We start from the raw sequence: 16,141 nt of genomic DNA, 5'->3' as shown, positions 1-16,141 counted from the left end.
CCACATTAACCAGTATGGGACCTCCACTCTGTAGCTCTTTTCCTTCTCTGTTCTCTGTCAGTTTCTTACTCCATTAGGTACTTGACTGAGTTTTTTATTCCTTTGTTTGGTACTTAGCATTCTAGGATTGATGTTTGTATCTATTTTACTTAGTTTTTCTCGCTCTGTGGGCTGGGAAGCCCATCACGCCATCTCCTGCTGCCAAGGCTCTGCTGCCTGTCTCTCCTTCCTTGGTGTGGTGGGCTCTTCTCTTTCCTATTTCTGGGGTGACTCATTTCAAACCTAGCATGATGGAAAACTGACCAATCCTCTTGGTGAGCCATAATTACTCTATCACACAGTTCCACCCAATATCCTGGGTGGGAGTTACAAGACCATGGCTAGAAAGGCCACACAAAAGTAATCAATCGCACCACTGTCCCACTGCCTTTTGAATGGGGGCAGTCAAGGGCTCTAGTGAAAAACCCATTCCTCTGTTCTGACTGGCCTCTGTTTTAATGCATTGCCAACAATGCCTGAGTGAGTTGTCTTCAGGAGGGTACCAGTCAGCTCCTAGTTCTCATTTTCCTAAGTAGAGGGCAGTAAAGCATCCTGTCAAGCACAAAGAAAGATGAGGAGAAATAAGCTGCTTTAATGAAATTCCAGTCCTGTGCTGATCTGAAGTGTTAGCCTCAATATAATGTCACAGCTAGAAGGGACTTGAGAAATCATCTAACTGGTTCAAGTTCATCACTTGACAGATAAGGAAACTGAGACCAAGATAGGGAAAGGGACCGCTCAAGATAATTTGCAGAGTTGTTGGCAAAGCTTCTTCCAATAGCCAGTCTGAATCTTTGCTGTACACTATTGTGTATTCTAGCTGTTGTTATAACAGTCTGGGTCACACCTTTCTAGAAATGGGGAGATGGTTGTCCTTGAACATTTTGGAAAGGAAGATCAGAGTCCATTTACAGGACTGTATTAAGAGGACATCTGGCTTATTCAGGGGAGAGCTGAGTGATCTCATGGAGCATAAAAATTTCAGCCTATTTTAGATGTTCTTAAAGGAAAAGAGGAAAAGGAATTTAGCTCTTGTCAATGCTTAGCTGGTAAGGGCAGGAACCTTATGAGAGGGTACAGGTAGGCACCAAACTGAGAAAACCCCATAAAGAAGCAAAGACCTCTCTTCACCTTTCTTGCCTTCCTGTGAAACTTTTTTGAAAGCAGGACCAGCTCAACTACCTTCATGGCAATTGGCACTTTTGCCATTCTGTGTAACACATAATAGTTCTTCTTTCTTTTATTTAATCCATTCCTCTCCTGCTTCTTGCCATTTAAAGTCTAATATTTCTGGCAGCCGCCTGGGCCAATTAAATATGTATCTTGGGGTAATACTCAACAGCAATGGTTTCTTTTTTTTTTTTTTTTTACTGTTCAGCTAGAGGGCAAAAGTAAGAAGAGGAAGAGAAGTGGGATGGCTCTGGAAAACTGGGTGAGGATTGTGGTCCTAGATTTTTTTCTGTGTTGGTATAGCCTGGTGTTTGACATTTTCCTTACATGACCCCAAATGCCCTTTCTCTGACATATATACCAGCTACCAAGGAGGGCCAGGCAAACAGGCATTAAGTGCTGGAGGCAAGGATCCCAACCTGCAAGGTGGCATGTGGATCCCTGGGTAGAATGAGGCATCAGGAGAGGCAAGGGTAGCACCTAAACTTCTTGTTGTATGCTGTTGAGTTGATTCCAACCTTATAGGACAGAGTAGAATTGTCCCACAGGGTTTCCTGGGCTGTAATCTTTGTAGGAGCAGATCACCAGGTCTTTTCTTCTGTGGAGTGGTGAGTTTGAACTGCTAACCTTTGGTTAGCTGCCGAGTGCTTAACCACTGTGCCACCAGGAGAGGTAAGGGTAGGGCCTGGACTAGAAAGGTCCTCTAGGGGAGTGGTTCTCCAAGTGTGATCATTGGACCAGCAGCATCAGCATCACCTAGGAACTTGTTTGAAATGCAAATTTTGAAGCCCTACCCCAGACCTACTAAATCAGAGACTCTAGGAGTGGGGCCCAGCAATTTGTTTTAACAAGTCCTCCAGGGGATTGAGGTCCACTGCACTAAGTCATTCACAGAGTGGGCTGGTCTCCTAGAAGGGAGAAATCAATTGGGAGCCCTCCTTCTCTGCCTTTCTGACAGGCAATCTGGAGGATTGGCAAAAGAAAAGCTTAAAGTAAAGTAGTCTGCAGATTCATATCTGCTTCACTACCTACTAACTGGGTGACTAATTGGTCAACCTCACAGGTTATCTTCAGTAAAAATGGGAATGATGATTCTTACCTTGGAGAGCTGTAGAAATTGAGATTGTAGGAGAAAGCCCCTCACCCAATGTCTGGCAGATTTTCAACAAATGCAAGTTCCCTTTCCTCTCTCCTTGGAGTCCCTGGGTGGTGCAAATGGTTAAGCGCTTGACTACTAACCTAAAGGTTGGTGGTTCGAATCTACCCAGAGGTGCCTCAGAAGAAAGACCTGGTGATCTACTTCTGAACCATCACAACCTTAAAACCTTATGGAGCCCATTTCTGCTCTGAAACACATGGGGTCACCATGAGTCGGAATTGACTAATGGCAACTGGTTTGGTTTTTATTCCCTCCCTCCTTACCTCCCTCTTTTCCTTTCTTACTCCCTCTCTCCCCTCCTTCCTCCTTTCTTCCATTTTTACTTTTCTTGCCCCTGCAAGGGCCCACTAATCACTACAAGTTAGTTGTAGACACATGCCTTATCATTATGATGAGACCAGCCCTAGCCATTAAACTCCCAATGCCTCCAGGGTATGGTGATCATATTTCTAGTTAAAAATCAGAGCATATGGGTCTGATAACAGATATACCTATTTGTGGGATCAGTGGAATAGAATATTTGAAATCAGGACTGTCTTGGGAAATCAGGATAAGAAGAAATATGATCCCATCCCTTCTTTTGGCATCTCTCCCCCTCTTCTTACTTATGCCCAAAAATGTCTTTGGTGTGAGGGTAGGGAACACTGTGTACCCCACTCACTGGCAATCTGAGTAAGAACCAACTTATATTTGGTGCTGCATCTAAAATGTCCTGCGGATTGGCAATTATTTTGTTAGAAGTCATGGTGGCACTGCCCTATGGTCAAGAGCTATTTGGGCACCTTTTTGTAGTAAACCGGCACCACCTCCTGAATTTTTGTTGGGCTTTCAGGATGAAGGGATGGGCACAGTTGGAAGTTAGGGCTTTGGTTGGGAGTGGAGGTGGGGGGTGATGTGTGTGAACCTGTTTGGGAATAGAGAATTTAGCCCCTAATATACAAAAAAAAAAAAAGACGCCTGCCATTGAATTGATTCCAACTCATAGTGACCCTATAGGACAGAGAACTGCCCCACAGGGTTTCCAAGGAGCAGCTGGTGGATTCAAACGGCTGATCTTTTGGTTAGTAGCCAAGCCATTAACCACTGTACCTCCAGGCTCTGCCCTAATATAGTCACTTTCAAATGGCCTTTGCTTTCTTCCTCTTATAGCTCTGTACCATTTGATAATATTAATCAGCTCCTGTTGCTTGAAATTCTTGTCCTTGGCTTTTGCAAGATTGCAGTCTGATATCCTAATTATATGCTGACAGCTCCATTTCTGTTTACTTATCTGACTCCTCTTCCTCATCTCCCATTGTTGCTGTTTCTTAGCACCTTCTTTCAGGGCAAACTATCTTGATTTCCACAATCTCTTCTGGGCCTTTGGCTCCCAAACCTGTATGTCAGTCTCCCCCAACCTTGCTTGAGCTTCAGCCTGTCCTGCTAGCCCCCCACATTCAACAAAACAAAGAGCAAATTTGTCATCTCTTCTTCCCTTCCAAAACGAGCATTTCCTCCTAACTTACTCTTATGCTTTAATGACCACACTTAGGATTGTTCCCCCAGAATCAACACTGACCTCTTCCTTTTCCTCAAACTAGATTCGAGACACTTCAAACATAACCCCAGCCCACCTTTCCAGCTGTCCCTCTCCCCACTTCCGTTCCCCAATCCTACCTTCTCAAATCTACTACTTGTTTTCCATCAAATTCCACAAAGTCACCGTATCTGAGACTGCTTAAGCTTGTTTCTCTGCCTCAAATACCCTTCCCTTTCCTTTATCTGTTGCAGTCCTACCCATTCTTTAAGGCCTAGCTTCAGTGCCCTCATGAAACCTTTCTACAGCTCAACAGCCATGTATGATTCCTCCTTCCTCTGAAGTCTTATACTGAGGTCTGTTATTGTGGACCAGCATATGCCAGGCACTGAACGAGGCACTATACATCCAGCATCTCATTTCACCCTCTACAACCCTGCCTGTGAGGCATACATTTATTATCCCCATTTTGTAGACGAGAAAACAGATTCAAGGCTGTATAACATGAAACTTTTGTCCTTGGTTTATATGAGATTGCACTCTTTCATAGTCTAATTATGTGCTGACATCTCCATTTCAGTTTGTTTCTCTGGCTGCTAGTTTGTTCCTTATCTCCTTCTTGCTGAAGTACCAAAGCTCAGAATTGAAGCTAAGTTCGCCTGTCACTATGAGTGAGAATCAACTTGAAGTCAGCGAGTTTGGTCTGGTTTTGGCAACCACCTTCAAATATTGCTTGAAGAACTTGCAGTGTTGGTGCCCTGAGGGCCTTTGATCTTCAGGATGTCAAGGACCGCAGATGAATCATAGTAAACAGAGCCCTGTGGAAGCTCATTGAGTGAGAGTCGGATGGAAAGTGGATAAACAGAGAAAAGCACACATTTATGAAAAAAAATTGTAGGAACTAAAAAATCAATTCTGTGCATGAAAGGAAGATTTGGAACCAGTTTCCAGCCCAAATTTAGTTTACTTTAAAACAACTCAGAAGATGGGGGAGGAACAGCCCCTTGCTCCTGCTTGTGTTTATAACAGGAGAGCTATTCTCAGGCAGCAAGATCCCCGTACAGCTGCTAGCCCCTTCTAGATTAGCCCTCCCCTCACGTCTACATACGTATATCTCAGCTGTTGGTTCAGTGTGCTCATGAAGCAGATGGGGGTGTAGGATTTTTCCTGTTTTACAGGTGAAGAAACTGAGACTCAGAGGCAGCATAGTTTAGAAGTTAAGAGCAGAGACTCTAGAGTCAGACAGTGCCCGCGTTTCAATCCTGTTTTCAACATTTACTAAATGTTGACCTTGGCAAATTATTTAACCTCTCTGAGCTTCAGTTTCCTCATCTATAAAATAGGAATAATAATAGTATCTACTCAAAGGACTGGAGCCCTGGCAGCATAGTGGTTAAGTGCTATGGCTATTAACCAAAAGGCCAACAGTTTGAATCCGCCAGCTGCTCCTTGGAAATCCTATGGAGCAGTTCTCCTCCGTCCTAGGGTCGTTATGAGTCGGAATCAACTTCACAGCAACGGGTTTGGTTTGGTTTTGGTTTTGCTCAAAGCACTTCTGTGACGATAATGAGTTGATGTGTGTAAAGTGCTTAGAATAGTGGCTGGCATTATTATTAAGTGCATTATTATTAGTAAGTGCTATATATCAGGCAATACCATTATTATCATAATTACACCTTTAGTAAGTAGTAGAGCAAGGTCTTAAATCCAAATCTTCTTTTTCTACTCTCCCCTTCTATGGGGTTATGTTGGGGAAAAAACTGCTGGTCCAGGAGGCTGGAGATCTGGTGACATTAGGCAAGTTACTCTTGTATATCTGATCTATAAAATGGGGTCTTGGGGGTGACACTCTTTGAAGTACTGCCTAGCTCTAAAAGTCATTGATTCCAGGTTGGCCCTGGAAACAGGATTGCCAGTGGGTTAGTTGGTTTGTGACTGCGCATTCCTGAATTGATTCTGTCTAGGGTGTGTGTTTCTAGAGGTTGGCCCTGTGACCTGAGTGCCCAAGCAGGCCATCTGGAATGAATAGAGGTAAGAGTGAGCCAACTTTTGCTGAAAGAAGCCAAGCATGGAGTCCCTAAAAAGAAGACTGCACAGTAGAAAGAGCACAGGCAGTGAAATTAGCCAGACCTGGGCCTGGGGAACCTCAAACAGCAACATTCAAATCTTCTTTTTGTGTACCGAATAGGGCTAAAAGAGTTGGTAATTGATGCTGAGATATTCTTTTGACCCTTGATAAATAAGCCCAGCATATAACTACAAGTCCTTATGGTGCTCTGGGTTGGGGCTATATGTGCTTATTGAGCTCTAGCAATGCCCAACTGGGACCTATATTTGGCAAGAGAGAGGAAACTAATCTATTAAGATTTTTGAGGCCAGTGACCAGCAATTCTTTTTCTCCACTGAGCAAGAACAAGGAGGGATTGACTTCTAGTACAATTGGAGAAAACAAGTTCAACATAAAAATGAATCTCCTGATAGGCAGGGCCACTGGTGACTAAAGCTGGCGGTCCAAATTTCTTTCTCGGGATTCTTTTAAGAATAAGATGGACTTCTATAAATTCAGTGTAGATGGATGTCTATAAATTCAATATAGCTAATGAACAATATGATGAGCATATTTATTACTCCATTATTTATTACTCTCTGAGACACAGTTTCCTCGTCTTTAAAGTATAAGTAATAGGGAAACCCACTTCATTCTTTGAGGGTAATTGATACAGTAGATGTGAAAACACTTTGCAAACAGTAAAGCATGAGGTACCTGAGAGGTGGTGTTATAAAAGATCCTATTGAAAATATCTTTTTTTTGTCCATGCTAAGAAGCTCTCCTTCATGCCTTACCTTCTGTGGAAGGCACAATGGCTAGAACCCTGAACAATGGAGAATGCCACAGGCAAGGCCTAACCAACAGAATACTTTTAACCAAGTCAAGAGATCAGGGTGTGTGTGTGTTCATATGTGTGTGATGTATTGTCTGTTCAGCTGGTGTGTTGGAAGGTAGACCTGTGGAAGAAGATGTATGTTCCATAGCTATTTCTGTTGTCTTTGAACTGTTTGTCTTGGTCTTGTGTAGCCATGACTGCCTTGAGGAATTAGTCCTTTCTCAAAGCAGACTGATGTAAAAATTGACTTTTAGAGGGTATGTGAAAAAATTCAATGCTGGAGAGAGTGCTTGAGTCTCTTTGTCTGACAGGCCATATGTTCTCTATTCTGGAACCTTTTTCTCCAAATGCCAGGAAGACTGATGGCTCATCCAGGCTGGAACCAGTTGGGGAGAAAAAAAGAACAAATAACACAGTGGTCAGGATGGTAGCCAGAGAAAGGCAGACCACCCCTCCCCCACCCTCATCACTGTGCTTAGATGAGTGTTGTGAATGTGTGTGTGTTCATGTGGCAGTGGAATAGATGTCTGCCTAATGCTGTGTGGAGCCCAGTCCTGCTGGCCACAGAGTCTAATGAACAGGATAATGGTCCAACCACAGCCCCTGCCTTGCTGGGTGATCCTGAGTTTGTCCCTTATTTGTGGCTCAGTTTCGTCATCTATCTGATGCAGAAGTCAACTCAGACTGTGTATCTCACAGGGAAGTTGTACAAGTCATTGAGTGAATCCATGCCAAGATTGAGATCCTTGGGAGCAAGGCACCACAGAAAGCCAATTCTTTTATACTATGACCTTTCTGGATGGCATCATGTGTGGGTGACAGCAGGAGGCTACAGGACTGGGGTCCATTGTGTGTGAGAAATGTCATGGTCTGTTCCCCCAAAGGGAGGGATACAGTGGGGTTGAATAATGTACCACCAACTCTCAACTGGTCAGTTCCAAAGGGGGGGGAGGGGAAGAGAAGAGCAGAGAATTGAAAGCAAATAAGCTTTATCTTCCTTTTAGCTATTGATTTCAGCCATTACACCCATTTCAGACTCAGGACTGCCTTGAGGTACCAAGGAGAGATGGACTGGAGCTTTCTTTTTTCTCTAGGGGAGGACCTCATGATTAGTGATAAAAACATGAGACCTATGTAATCCATATCCACACTCTGGGTCATTCCACCCACTGGCTAATGGGGAGTTGACAGTATTGTTTGTCTTGTGATCGAATGGAGCTTGCACTCCAGTGCCATCCTCCTTACCCCCACCCCTTACCACTAGTATGTATACGTTTTTCAATAAGTAGTATACCTCTGTGGGTGGAGGAAGGGTCAAGCAAAGTAGTCAGCTGTGTGGACTGAACACATTCTCATTTTGTCTCCTAAGCTGATCACTGGAGATTCCATCGTTAGTGCTGAGGCAGTATGGGATCACGTCACCATGGCCAACCGGGAGTTGGCATTTAAGGCTGGCGACGTCATCAAAGTCTTGGATGCTTCCAACAAGGATTGGTGGTGGGGCCAGATCGACGATGAGGAGGGATGGTTTCCTGCCAGCTTTGTGAGGGTGAGTGTCTGCCTTCACTCTCTTCTCCTTTCTCCTTGGCTGCTGACCCCTGGCTTCTGGTCCCTGTTCTCCTGTTCATGTCTTTCCTGGTGGCTCCTCTCACATTTTTGTCCCAGTTTTTTTTTTTTTTGGCTCCTACCCAGGACCTGAGCTTCCTTCTTTAATCTTTGCCCTTCTAATTTTTAGATTTTTCCTTTATTTCTTATTTATTTTAACAACCCCCTACCTCTTTTTTTTTTTTTACCTCTAGCCCCCGTACCTCCTCACCCATTTCAACTTTTCATGAATCACTTCCCTTGTCTGAGGCTTAGCTTCCCCATATGGGGTTGGCTGCTATGGTTTTTGAAGACCCTTTTAACTTTGTAATATTGTGAACTTTTGCCTTTCTTGTCTGTCTTATTTTCTGCTTCTCCCTGTCTCTCTCCCTTTTTTTTAATCCTTCTTCCTGTAGATTTTTCCCAGTCTCCTTCCATTCCCTTCTCTTCTCATCTCTCTTCCTCATTTCTCTCATTTATGGAAATATGAACACCCTCATATGTTGTCACAGGTGGAGTCTTCAAATGTTAATATAGGAGTGTGAGCTACCTGCCCCCAGGGGCCAAAGTTTGCTAATTGTAGATCCTATTTTTTGCAAGAGTGAGGTGCCTGGGATTTAGGATATGGTGGAGTTGGAAGGCAGACAGCCTTGAGAGACTTTGCAAGACCTTAGCCCCTTTGATATTATTCCTTGAAGAACAGGCCCTAAACAGAGGGTCTCCCAGCAGCGTGTTTCTTCTGGGTCACCAATTAGCAGGTTTTATGGGGGAAGAGCATTGGCTTGATATCCTAGCTCTTGGGTTATGAGCTGGAATCAATTCTTTGACAATTGTAAGCTTTCACCCATCTGAAAAATGGTTTTGGCAATTTTTCCATGCCAGGAATTGTGAATGAATGAAATAATCCATGTGAAAACTGCTTTGGAGCAATGAAAGTGTCAAAGCCACATGAGTTTGTGTTATGATCATTCTTGCCACAGCCTTATTAGACTATCACCTTTTCTTAGTTTCTTTTGTAAAAGAAGGCAGAGTCCTCTGAACCCCAAATAAAAGGTCAGAGGGATTTGGGCCCTTAGAGGTTGAAGGGCCTCAGGATTAGAATGATGGCAGTGTGTTATGAAGGAAGGAGCAGGTCATTTGTTGTCAGACAACCTGAGGTGTAGTCTCAGCTTTACAGTTGCCTAGCTCTGTGGCTTTTGGCAAGACTTTTTACTTCCCTGAGCCTCAAGTTCCTTATCTGAAACATAGGGATAGAAGACTTGTGAAGATCAAATGCGATCACATATGCAACTAACGCATCTAGCACAGTGCTTGGCACATATGAGGTACTTGACAAATGGTAACTTCTTTTATCATTATCATAATAATAATTATCATCATCATTTTATTAGATTCAAGAAGGTACATGTGGCCCTAGTGGCTGAAAGGCCTACTAGGTTGAAAGGCCCTAGTGCAGCCTTCCTTGAAGGGCTGCAAGCCCAGGAAACACTGTTATCAGATTAGGACAGTTTAGGGGAGGGCATTGCCCGGAAGCAGGGGAGTAGACAAAATGATTTCTCATGGCTTTCTATCCTGAGAGTCTAATGAAATATCCAATTCTTTCTCCCCTGAGTATGTGGCATCTTCCATCAGTCTACAAATGCCATCAGTGTCCCAACTCCTCTTTGCTGGGTGATGAATCAGTCCCAGGCGTAGTAAGTGCAAAAATGGTGTGGTTGTTGTCAAGGGGGAGGAGAGAGAATCAAGATCAATATCAGCCCAAGGCTGATTCCAATGAGGTGGAGGTCAGACATACCTCCTCTGTCCAACCTTTTTACCAATTCTGACACCAGCCGTGCCTCCCACAGCACTCTGTACTCTTCTGCTGGGTTTGATAATTCATTGTAGTGGCCACACAACTCACAGACCGTACTCACAGTTATGAGGTTCATTAGGGAAATAACAGATCACATTTCAGGATCAGGAACAACTCAGGATACAGTTCTTGGCCCTAGACCCCTCAAACCACCCACTTCCCTGCCTGGGAAAGTGTTACAAAACTCTTTAGCTCCACCAATAAGTTCCCAGAGTCACCCCATTCCATGAGCAAACCCTCCTGCCCAAAGGCACTGAGCTCTCTCGCTCTGTTGGTTGGGAAGCTCACTGTGCCATCTTGCACCAGTTTCTTGGTTCTGCTGCTGCCGCGTCTCTGCTGCCACTTCTTGCCATCTCATGCCGTCTTCAGTGTTGCAGTTGTCTCTCTGTCTCCTGGGTGTAGGAGGTTCTCAGTGCAGAAATCCCGGGACGAAAGGACACACTCCGCTCCTGGCTGTTCTTTCTTGGTAGTAGTGAGGTCCCCTCTCCATTTCTGGGATTGGCTCCCTTTAAGCCTATTGGGATGCAAAACTGACCAATCCCCATGGATTGAATTGTGGCTTCCCAAAATATCTATCAACTTGGCTAGGTCATGATTCCCTTGTATGATTGTATAATTGTCTGCCATTTTGTCGTCTGATGTGATTTCCCTATGTGTTGTAAGTTCTATCACTATGATGTAATGGATCATAACAAATTATGGATAACATTGCAAAGAATGGGAATTCCAGAGCACTTAATTATGCTCATGAGGAACCTTTACATAGATCAAGAGGCAGTTGTTCGGACAGAACAAGGGATACTGATTGGTTTAAAGTCAGGAAACGTGTGCGCCAGGGTTGTATCCTTTCAACATACCTATTCAATCTGTATGCCAAGCAAATAATCTGAGAAGCTGGACTATATGAAGAAGAACGGGGCACCAGGATTGAAGAAAGACACATTAACAACCTGCATTATGCAGATGACACAACCTTGCTTGCTGAAAGTGAAGAGGACTTGAAGATCAAAGACCACAGCCTTCAGTATGGATTGCACCTCAACATAAAGAAAACAAAAATCCTCACAAATGGGCCAGTGAGCAACATCATGGTAAATGGAGAAAAGATTCAAGTTGTCAAGGATTGCACTTTACTTGGATCCACAATCAACAGCCATGGAAGCAGCACCCAAGAAATCAAATGATGCATTGCATTGGGTAAATCTGGTGCAAAGGACCTCTTTAAAGTGTTGAAAAGCAAAGATGTCACCCTGAAGACTAAGGTGTGCCTGACCCAAGCCATGGTATTTTCAATCGCATCATATGCATGTGAAAGGTGGACAATGAATAAGGAAGACCGAAGAAGAATTGATGCCTTTGAATTGTGGTGTTGGCAAAGAATATTGAATATACCATAGACTGCCAAAAGAATGAACAAATCTGTCTTGGAAGAAGTACAACAAGAATGCTCCTTAGAAGCAAGGATGGAGAGACTGCGTCTTACATACTTTGGTCATGTTATCAGGAGGGATCAGTCCCTGGAGAAGGACATCATGCTTGGCAAAATACAGGGTCAGCGAAAAAGAGGAAGACCCTCAACGAGGGAGATAGACATAGTGGCTGCAACAATGATCTCAAGCATAACGATTGTAAGAGTGGCACAGGACTGGGCAGTGTTTCGTTCTGTTGTGCATAGGGTCGCTATGAGTAGGAACCGACTTGACAGCACCTAACAGCAACAACAAAATAATGTAATAAGATGGATTAGTGGTAGTTATATTGATGAGATCTGAAAGATTAGATAGTGTCTTAAGCCAATCTCTTTTGGGATATAAAAGAGAGATGCGAGCAGAGAGACACGGGGACCTCATACCACCAAGAAAGCAGCGCCAGGAGCACAGCGCGTCCTTTGGACCTAAGGTTCCTGTGCTGAGATGCTCCCAGACCAAGGGAAGATTGATGACAAGGACCTTCCTCCAGAGCCAACAGAGAGAGAAAGCTTTTGCCTGGAGCTGACACCCTGAATTCAGACTTTTAGCCTACTGGACTGAGAGAGCATAAACTTCTCTTTGTTAAAGCCATCCACTTGTGGTATTTCTGTTATAGCAGCACTAGATGACTAAGACACCCCTCCTTAGGGTTCCATACACTTTATTTGCATGGTCCCATCACAGTTACAGCTTCTGTAATTAAAGTTTTTACAATCACAGTTAACCCTGTTGACAGTCAACACAACTGAATCATATAATCCTATCAGCATCTTTGCCCACCATCTCTTCCCTAGACCCATTAGGGAAAGAGAAAGCTATTCAGTGGGGATCCTCCCTTATCCTCCTCATTTTGAGTTTAACCACACCCAAGAAAGCATGCAAGCCAGCCACTTCTTGCCTTTATCTCCCTCAATCTTAGGCAGCCAATATTTAATTCGCCTGTCCGTATCAAACCAGTACTGATGAGACAAGCATGTTCTTGATCTGTAGAATCTTCTGTTCTGATTGGAACTTTGAGCATCTGCATCCATAAGCAAGCCATCAAATTGCAGCAATCTATACCAACGCATGGTGTCAAACATCTCTCTCTCTTCATCTGGTCAGGCTCTGGTCAGCTCATTGCTAGCCCTCATGAGCTAGGTCAGAGGACACTACCCATAGGTTCAGGAGTCAAAACAACTCCCTGGACTTCAGAACTGCCAGCCCTTTCTCTCACTCTCACCCCTACCCCCTGTGAGCCAGGTCAAAGGGTGCCAAAGGAATCTGTCCAAATTCAGCCCATCTCTTCATGGCTGTACCTCCTCTACTTCCACTCATCAAGGGGACCCAGATGATCATCTCAAGCACGCATACCAGGCTGTCTTCTCACTGGCTCCCTTTAACTTTCTGTTCTGGAAGGGGGTTCTTCTGATGGGCGCTGACTTTTCCTACCTTGATGCACCCAAAGGCAACTAATTGCTGGCAATTCCAAGAACTAAAGTCATTTTTTTCCCTCTGCAGTTCCTTCCTTCAAATGTGAATTTCCTGATCTCCCAGCAGCCCTGGGTGGGTCTAGATGTCTTTTAAAATGCAAATTTACTGACTATAAAGATTCTGGGTGGGGCTCAGGTTTTCAACCTAAGCCCCCAATATCCTATACACAGGGATACTGCCTTGAAACAAACAGCCTGTGTTTCCTTCAGGTAAATCTCAGATCCCTTTTTAGCATATCCAATCAAGTGTTGGCTGAAGGCAGAGTTTACACACACTCTGTTTTCTAATCTATAATACCCAATATTCATTTCCATCATACATTTAGGTCTGTATTATAGCACTAGGTTGAAAAAACGTCACTTTAGTTAAACCAGTATTCAGAGTACATTCAGATAGATACATAAACCTTATTTTAACATTTAAGTTTCTTCTCTTCTCCACTGCTTGACTATCTTTCCATTCATACGCATATGGCTTGGGACTCTGGTGGGTGGAACCGGAAATCCCTGCCCCCTATCAATCATCTTGTTTAACCAGTCTAGCTTTTGCCCCAAGCCACTCCAGGTGCAGCTTTTCTCTCCTCAGCTGCACCATAACATTTCTTAACATCCAAAGTAACCACTCAAAAATCTCAAGTTTGACTTCCCATGCCCTTTCATTCTTTGTCTTCCAAAGTCCCATAGATTCATGAGTCTGGAGCCATTGCAATGAATTCCTCTTCTGACGCCAGCTATAAAAATTGTGCTGCATCATCATCCTCAGACCTCCTCTGACGTTAGAAGGGGGAGGAGAGAGAATCAAGATCAATATCAGCCCAACGCTGATTCCTATGAGGTGGAGGTCAGATATACCTCCTCTCTCAAACCTTTTTACCAATTCTGACAGTAGCTGTCCCTCCCATGTCATTCTCTACTCCTCTGCTGGGTTCAATAATTCATTGCAATAACACACAGAACTCACAGACCATATTCACAGTTATGGGATTCATTAGGGAAGTAACAGATTGCAATTCAGGATCTGGAACGAATCAGGATACGCTTCTTTGGTCAGGACAGCATCTTGGCCAGTCTTGCAGGCAGACCTTTCCCTCGGTCGCGTGGCCCCTCAGCCCCTCAATCCGTCCTCTGCCCTGCTCAGACAAGTATTACAAAGTTGCCAATAAATGCCTGGAGGCACCTCACTCTGCCAGCAAGCCTTCTGCCCGAAGGCATTCAGCTCTCTTGCTCCATTGGTTGGGGAGCTCACTGCATCATTCCACACTGGTCTCCTGATTCCACTGCTGCAGTTTCTCTGCTGTCTCACTTCTCTCCATCTCACACTGTCTCTGGCGTTACAGCTCTCTGCGTTCTGGGTCTAGGAGGTTCTTAGCACAGCACCCCAGGTCCAAAGGATGCACTCCACTCCTGGCTCTTTCTTGATAGTAGTGAGGTCCCTTGTCCTTTTCTGGAATTGGCTCCCTTTAAGGCTAGTGGGGTGGCAAAACTGACCAATCCCCTCCTTAGGGTTCCATACACCTTATTTACATGGTTCCTTCTCTGCAAGAGTTACATGCACCTTATTTGCATTATCAGACTATTTGATCTCACACACATCTTATTTGCATAGTCCCACCCAACCATTTTATGGAAGTTACAAGACATGCATGGCTAGAAGGGCCGTATTAAGTAATTCACTACACCACAGTTATAAAGACATATCAGTAACCACCAGGCCTTTGGGACAAGCAGGAGGGCCTGTACACAGATAGCTAGTGTCTCTTGTGCTAACAGCCCCCTCTCTTTAAAAGAAGTATTAAGCTGGACTCAGCCACATCATGCAAATCCAAATGCATTTCACTTTCAGAGAAATATCATTTTTATAAAAAAAACAGTAAATCAAGGGATGGGGGTGTGGGGTGCTGCTCTAACAGATACCTACCATGTGGAAGCAGTTTTGGAATTGAGTACTGGGTAGAAGCTGGAAGAGTTTTAAAGTGCCTAATAGTAAAGGACTCACTAGGAAACACTGGTGGCATAGTGGTTGGAAGTGATGGCTGCTAACCAAAAGGTCAGCAGTTCGAATCCATCCAGTGCTCCTTGGAAACTCTATGGGGCAGTTGTACTCTGTCCTATAGGGTTGTTATGAGTTGAAATTGACTCGACGGCAATTTTTTTTTAACGAGTTAATAGTTAAAGCCTAGATTGCCTTGAAAAGTCTGTTGGTGGAATTATGGGCATCAGAGACAATTCTGGTGAGGACTCAGAAGGAAGTGAGGAGAGCTGTATCACCAGAGATGGTGCAGATGGTGAGAAGCAGCAGCAGAGAAATGGCAGCAGCAGAATCAGGAGACTGGTGCAAGGCAGCACAGGAGCTGATCCATGGAGCAAAAGAGCTGAGTGGCTTTAGCAGGAGGCTTCCTGGCAGAGTGGGGTGCCTATGGGCCCTAATCAGTAGAGATAGGCTTGCCACCCATGGAGCAAGACAGCTGAGTGCTTCCCGGCCAGGGTTTACTGGTGGAGTACAGTGTCTCCAGGCACTTACTGGTAGAGCTAAAGAGGTTTGGAACACTTGCCCAAGCAGGGCAGGCACTGGGCTTGACTGAGTGCCTGAGGGGCCAAGAAGCCAAGGAACCAGGAAGCAGAAGCTGAAGAGACAAGAAACACGGGAAGCAGAGCTGCCTAAGTCTCAAAGGATAGGGCCATGACCTCTGGGGTCTCAAAGGGTGGAGCCATGGCCTCTGGGGTTTCAAAGGGTGGGGCCACAGCCTCCCAGGTTTCAAAGAGTCAGATCTTCACCAACTCAATTCTGGAGTATGGGGCTGCCTTTCACGAGTGCCCGCAGGATGGGTCAGATCTGCTGCCCAAAGCTAAGGGTACAGGGCTGCCATACCCAAGGGGCAGTAGAATGGGGCCTGCTGGAGCTAAGGGGGTAGGATCACCATTCAGGGGAGTAGGAGAATGGGGCCATCCAAATGCAAGAGAGCAGAGTTGACATTCCAGTGGGCCTGGAAGG

At 44.6% G+C, this 16,141-nt stretch overlaps 1 protein-coding gene across 8 annotated transcripts in view; it reads left to right on the top strand.

Moving 5' to 3' along the window:
- ARHGEF9 (Cdc42 guanine nucleotide exchange factor 9) overlaps positions 1-16,141 on the top strand; it is a 284,119-nt gene that overhangs the window by 136,925 nt on the left and 131,053 nt on the right. For 6 of the 8 annotated variants that reach the window (XM_049872986.1, XM_049872991.1, XM_049872989.1 and 3 more), the window contains exon 2: positions 8,139-8,318. In XM_049872986.1, coding sequence (XP_049728943.1) covers positions 8,139-8,318 — 180 coding nt within the window. Of the gene's footprint in view, positions 1-7,863; positions 8,033-8,138; positions 8,319-16,141 lie in introns of all 8 variants that reach the window. The other 2 variants (XM_049872985.1, XM_049872984.1) reach the window with 1 other exon arrangement.

The sequence above is a fragment of the Elephas maximus genome, chromosome X (assembly GCF_024166365.1).
Source record: "Elephas maximus indicus isolate mEleMax1 chromosome X, mEleMax1 primary haplotype, whole genome shotgun sequence".
NCBI lineage: Eukaryota > Metazoa > Chordata > Mammalia > Proboscidea > Elephantidae > Elephas > Elephas maximus.
The sequence above is the reverse complement of the archived record's forward strand: the minus strand, read 5'-3'. Positions and strand labels throughout refer to the sequence as shown.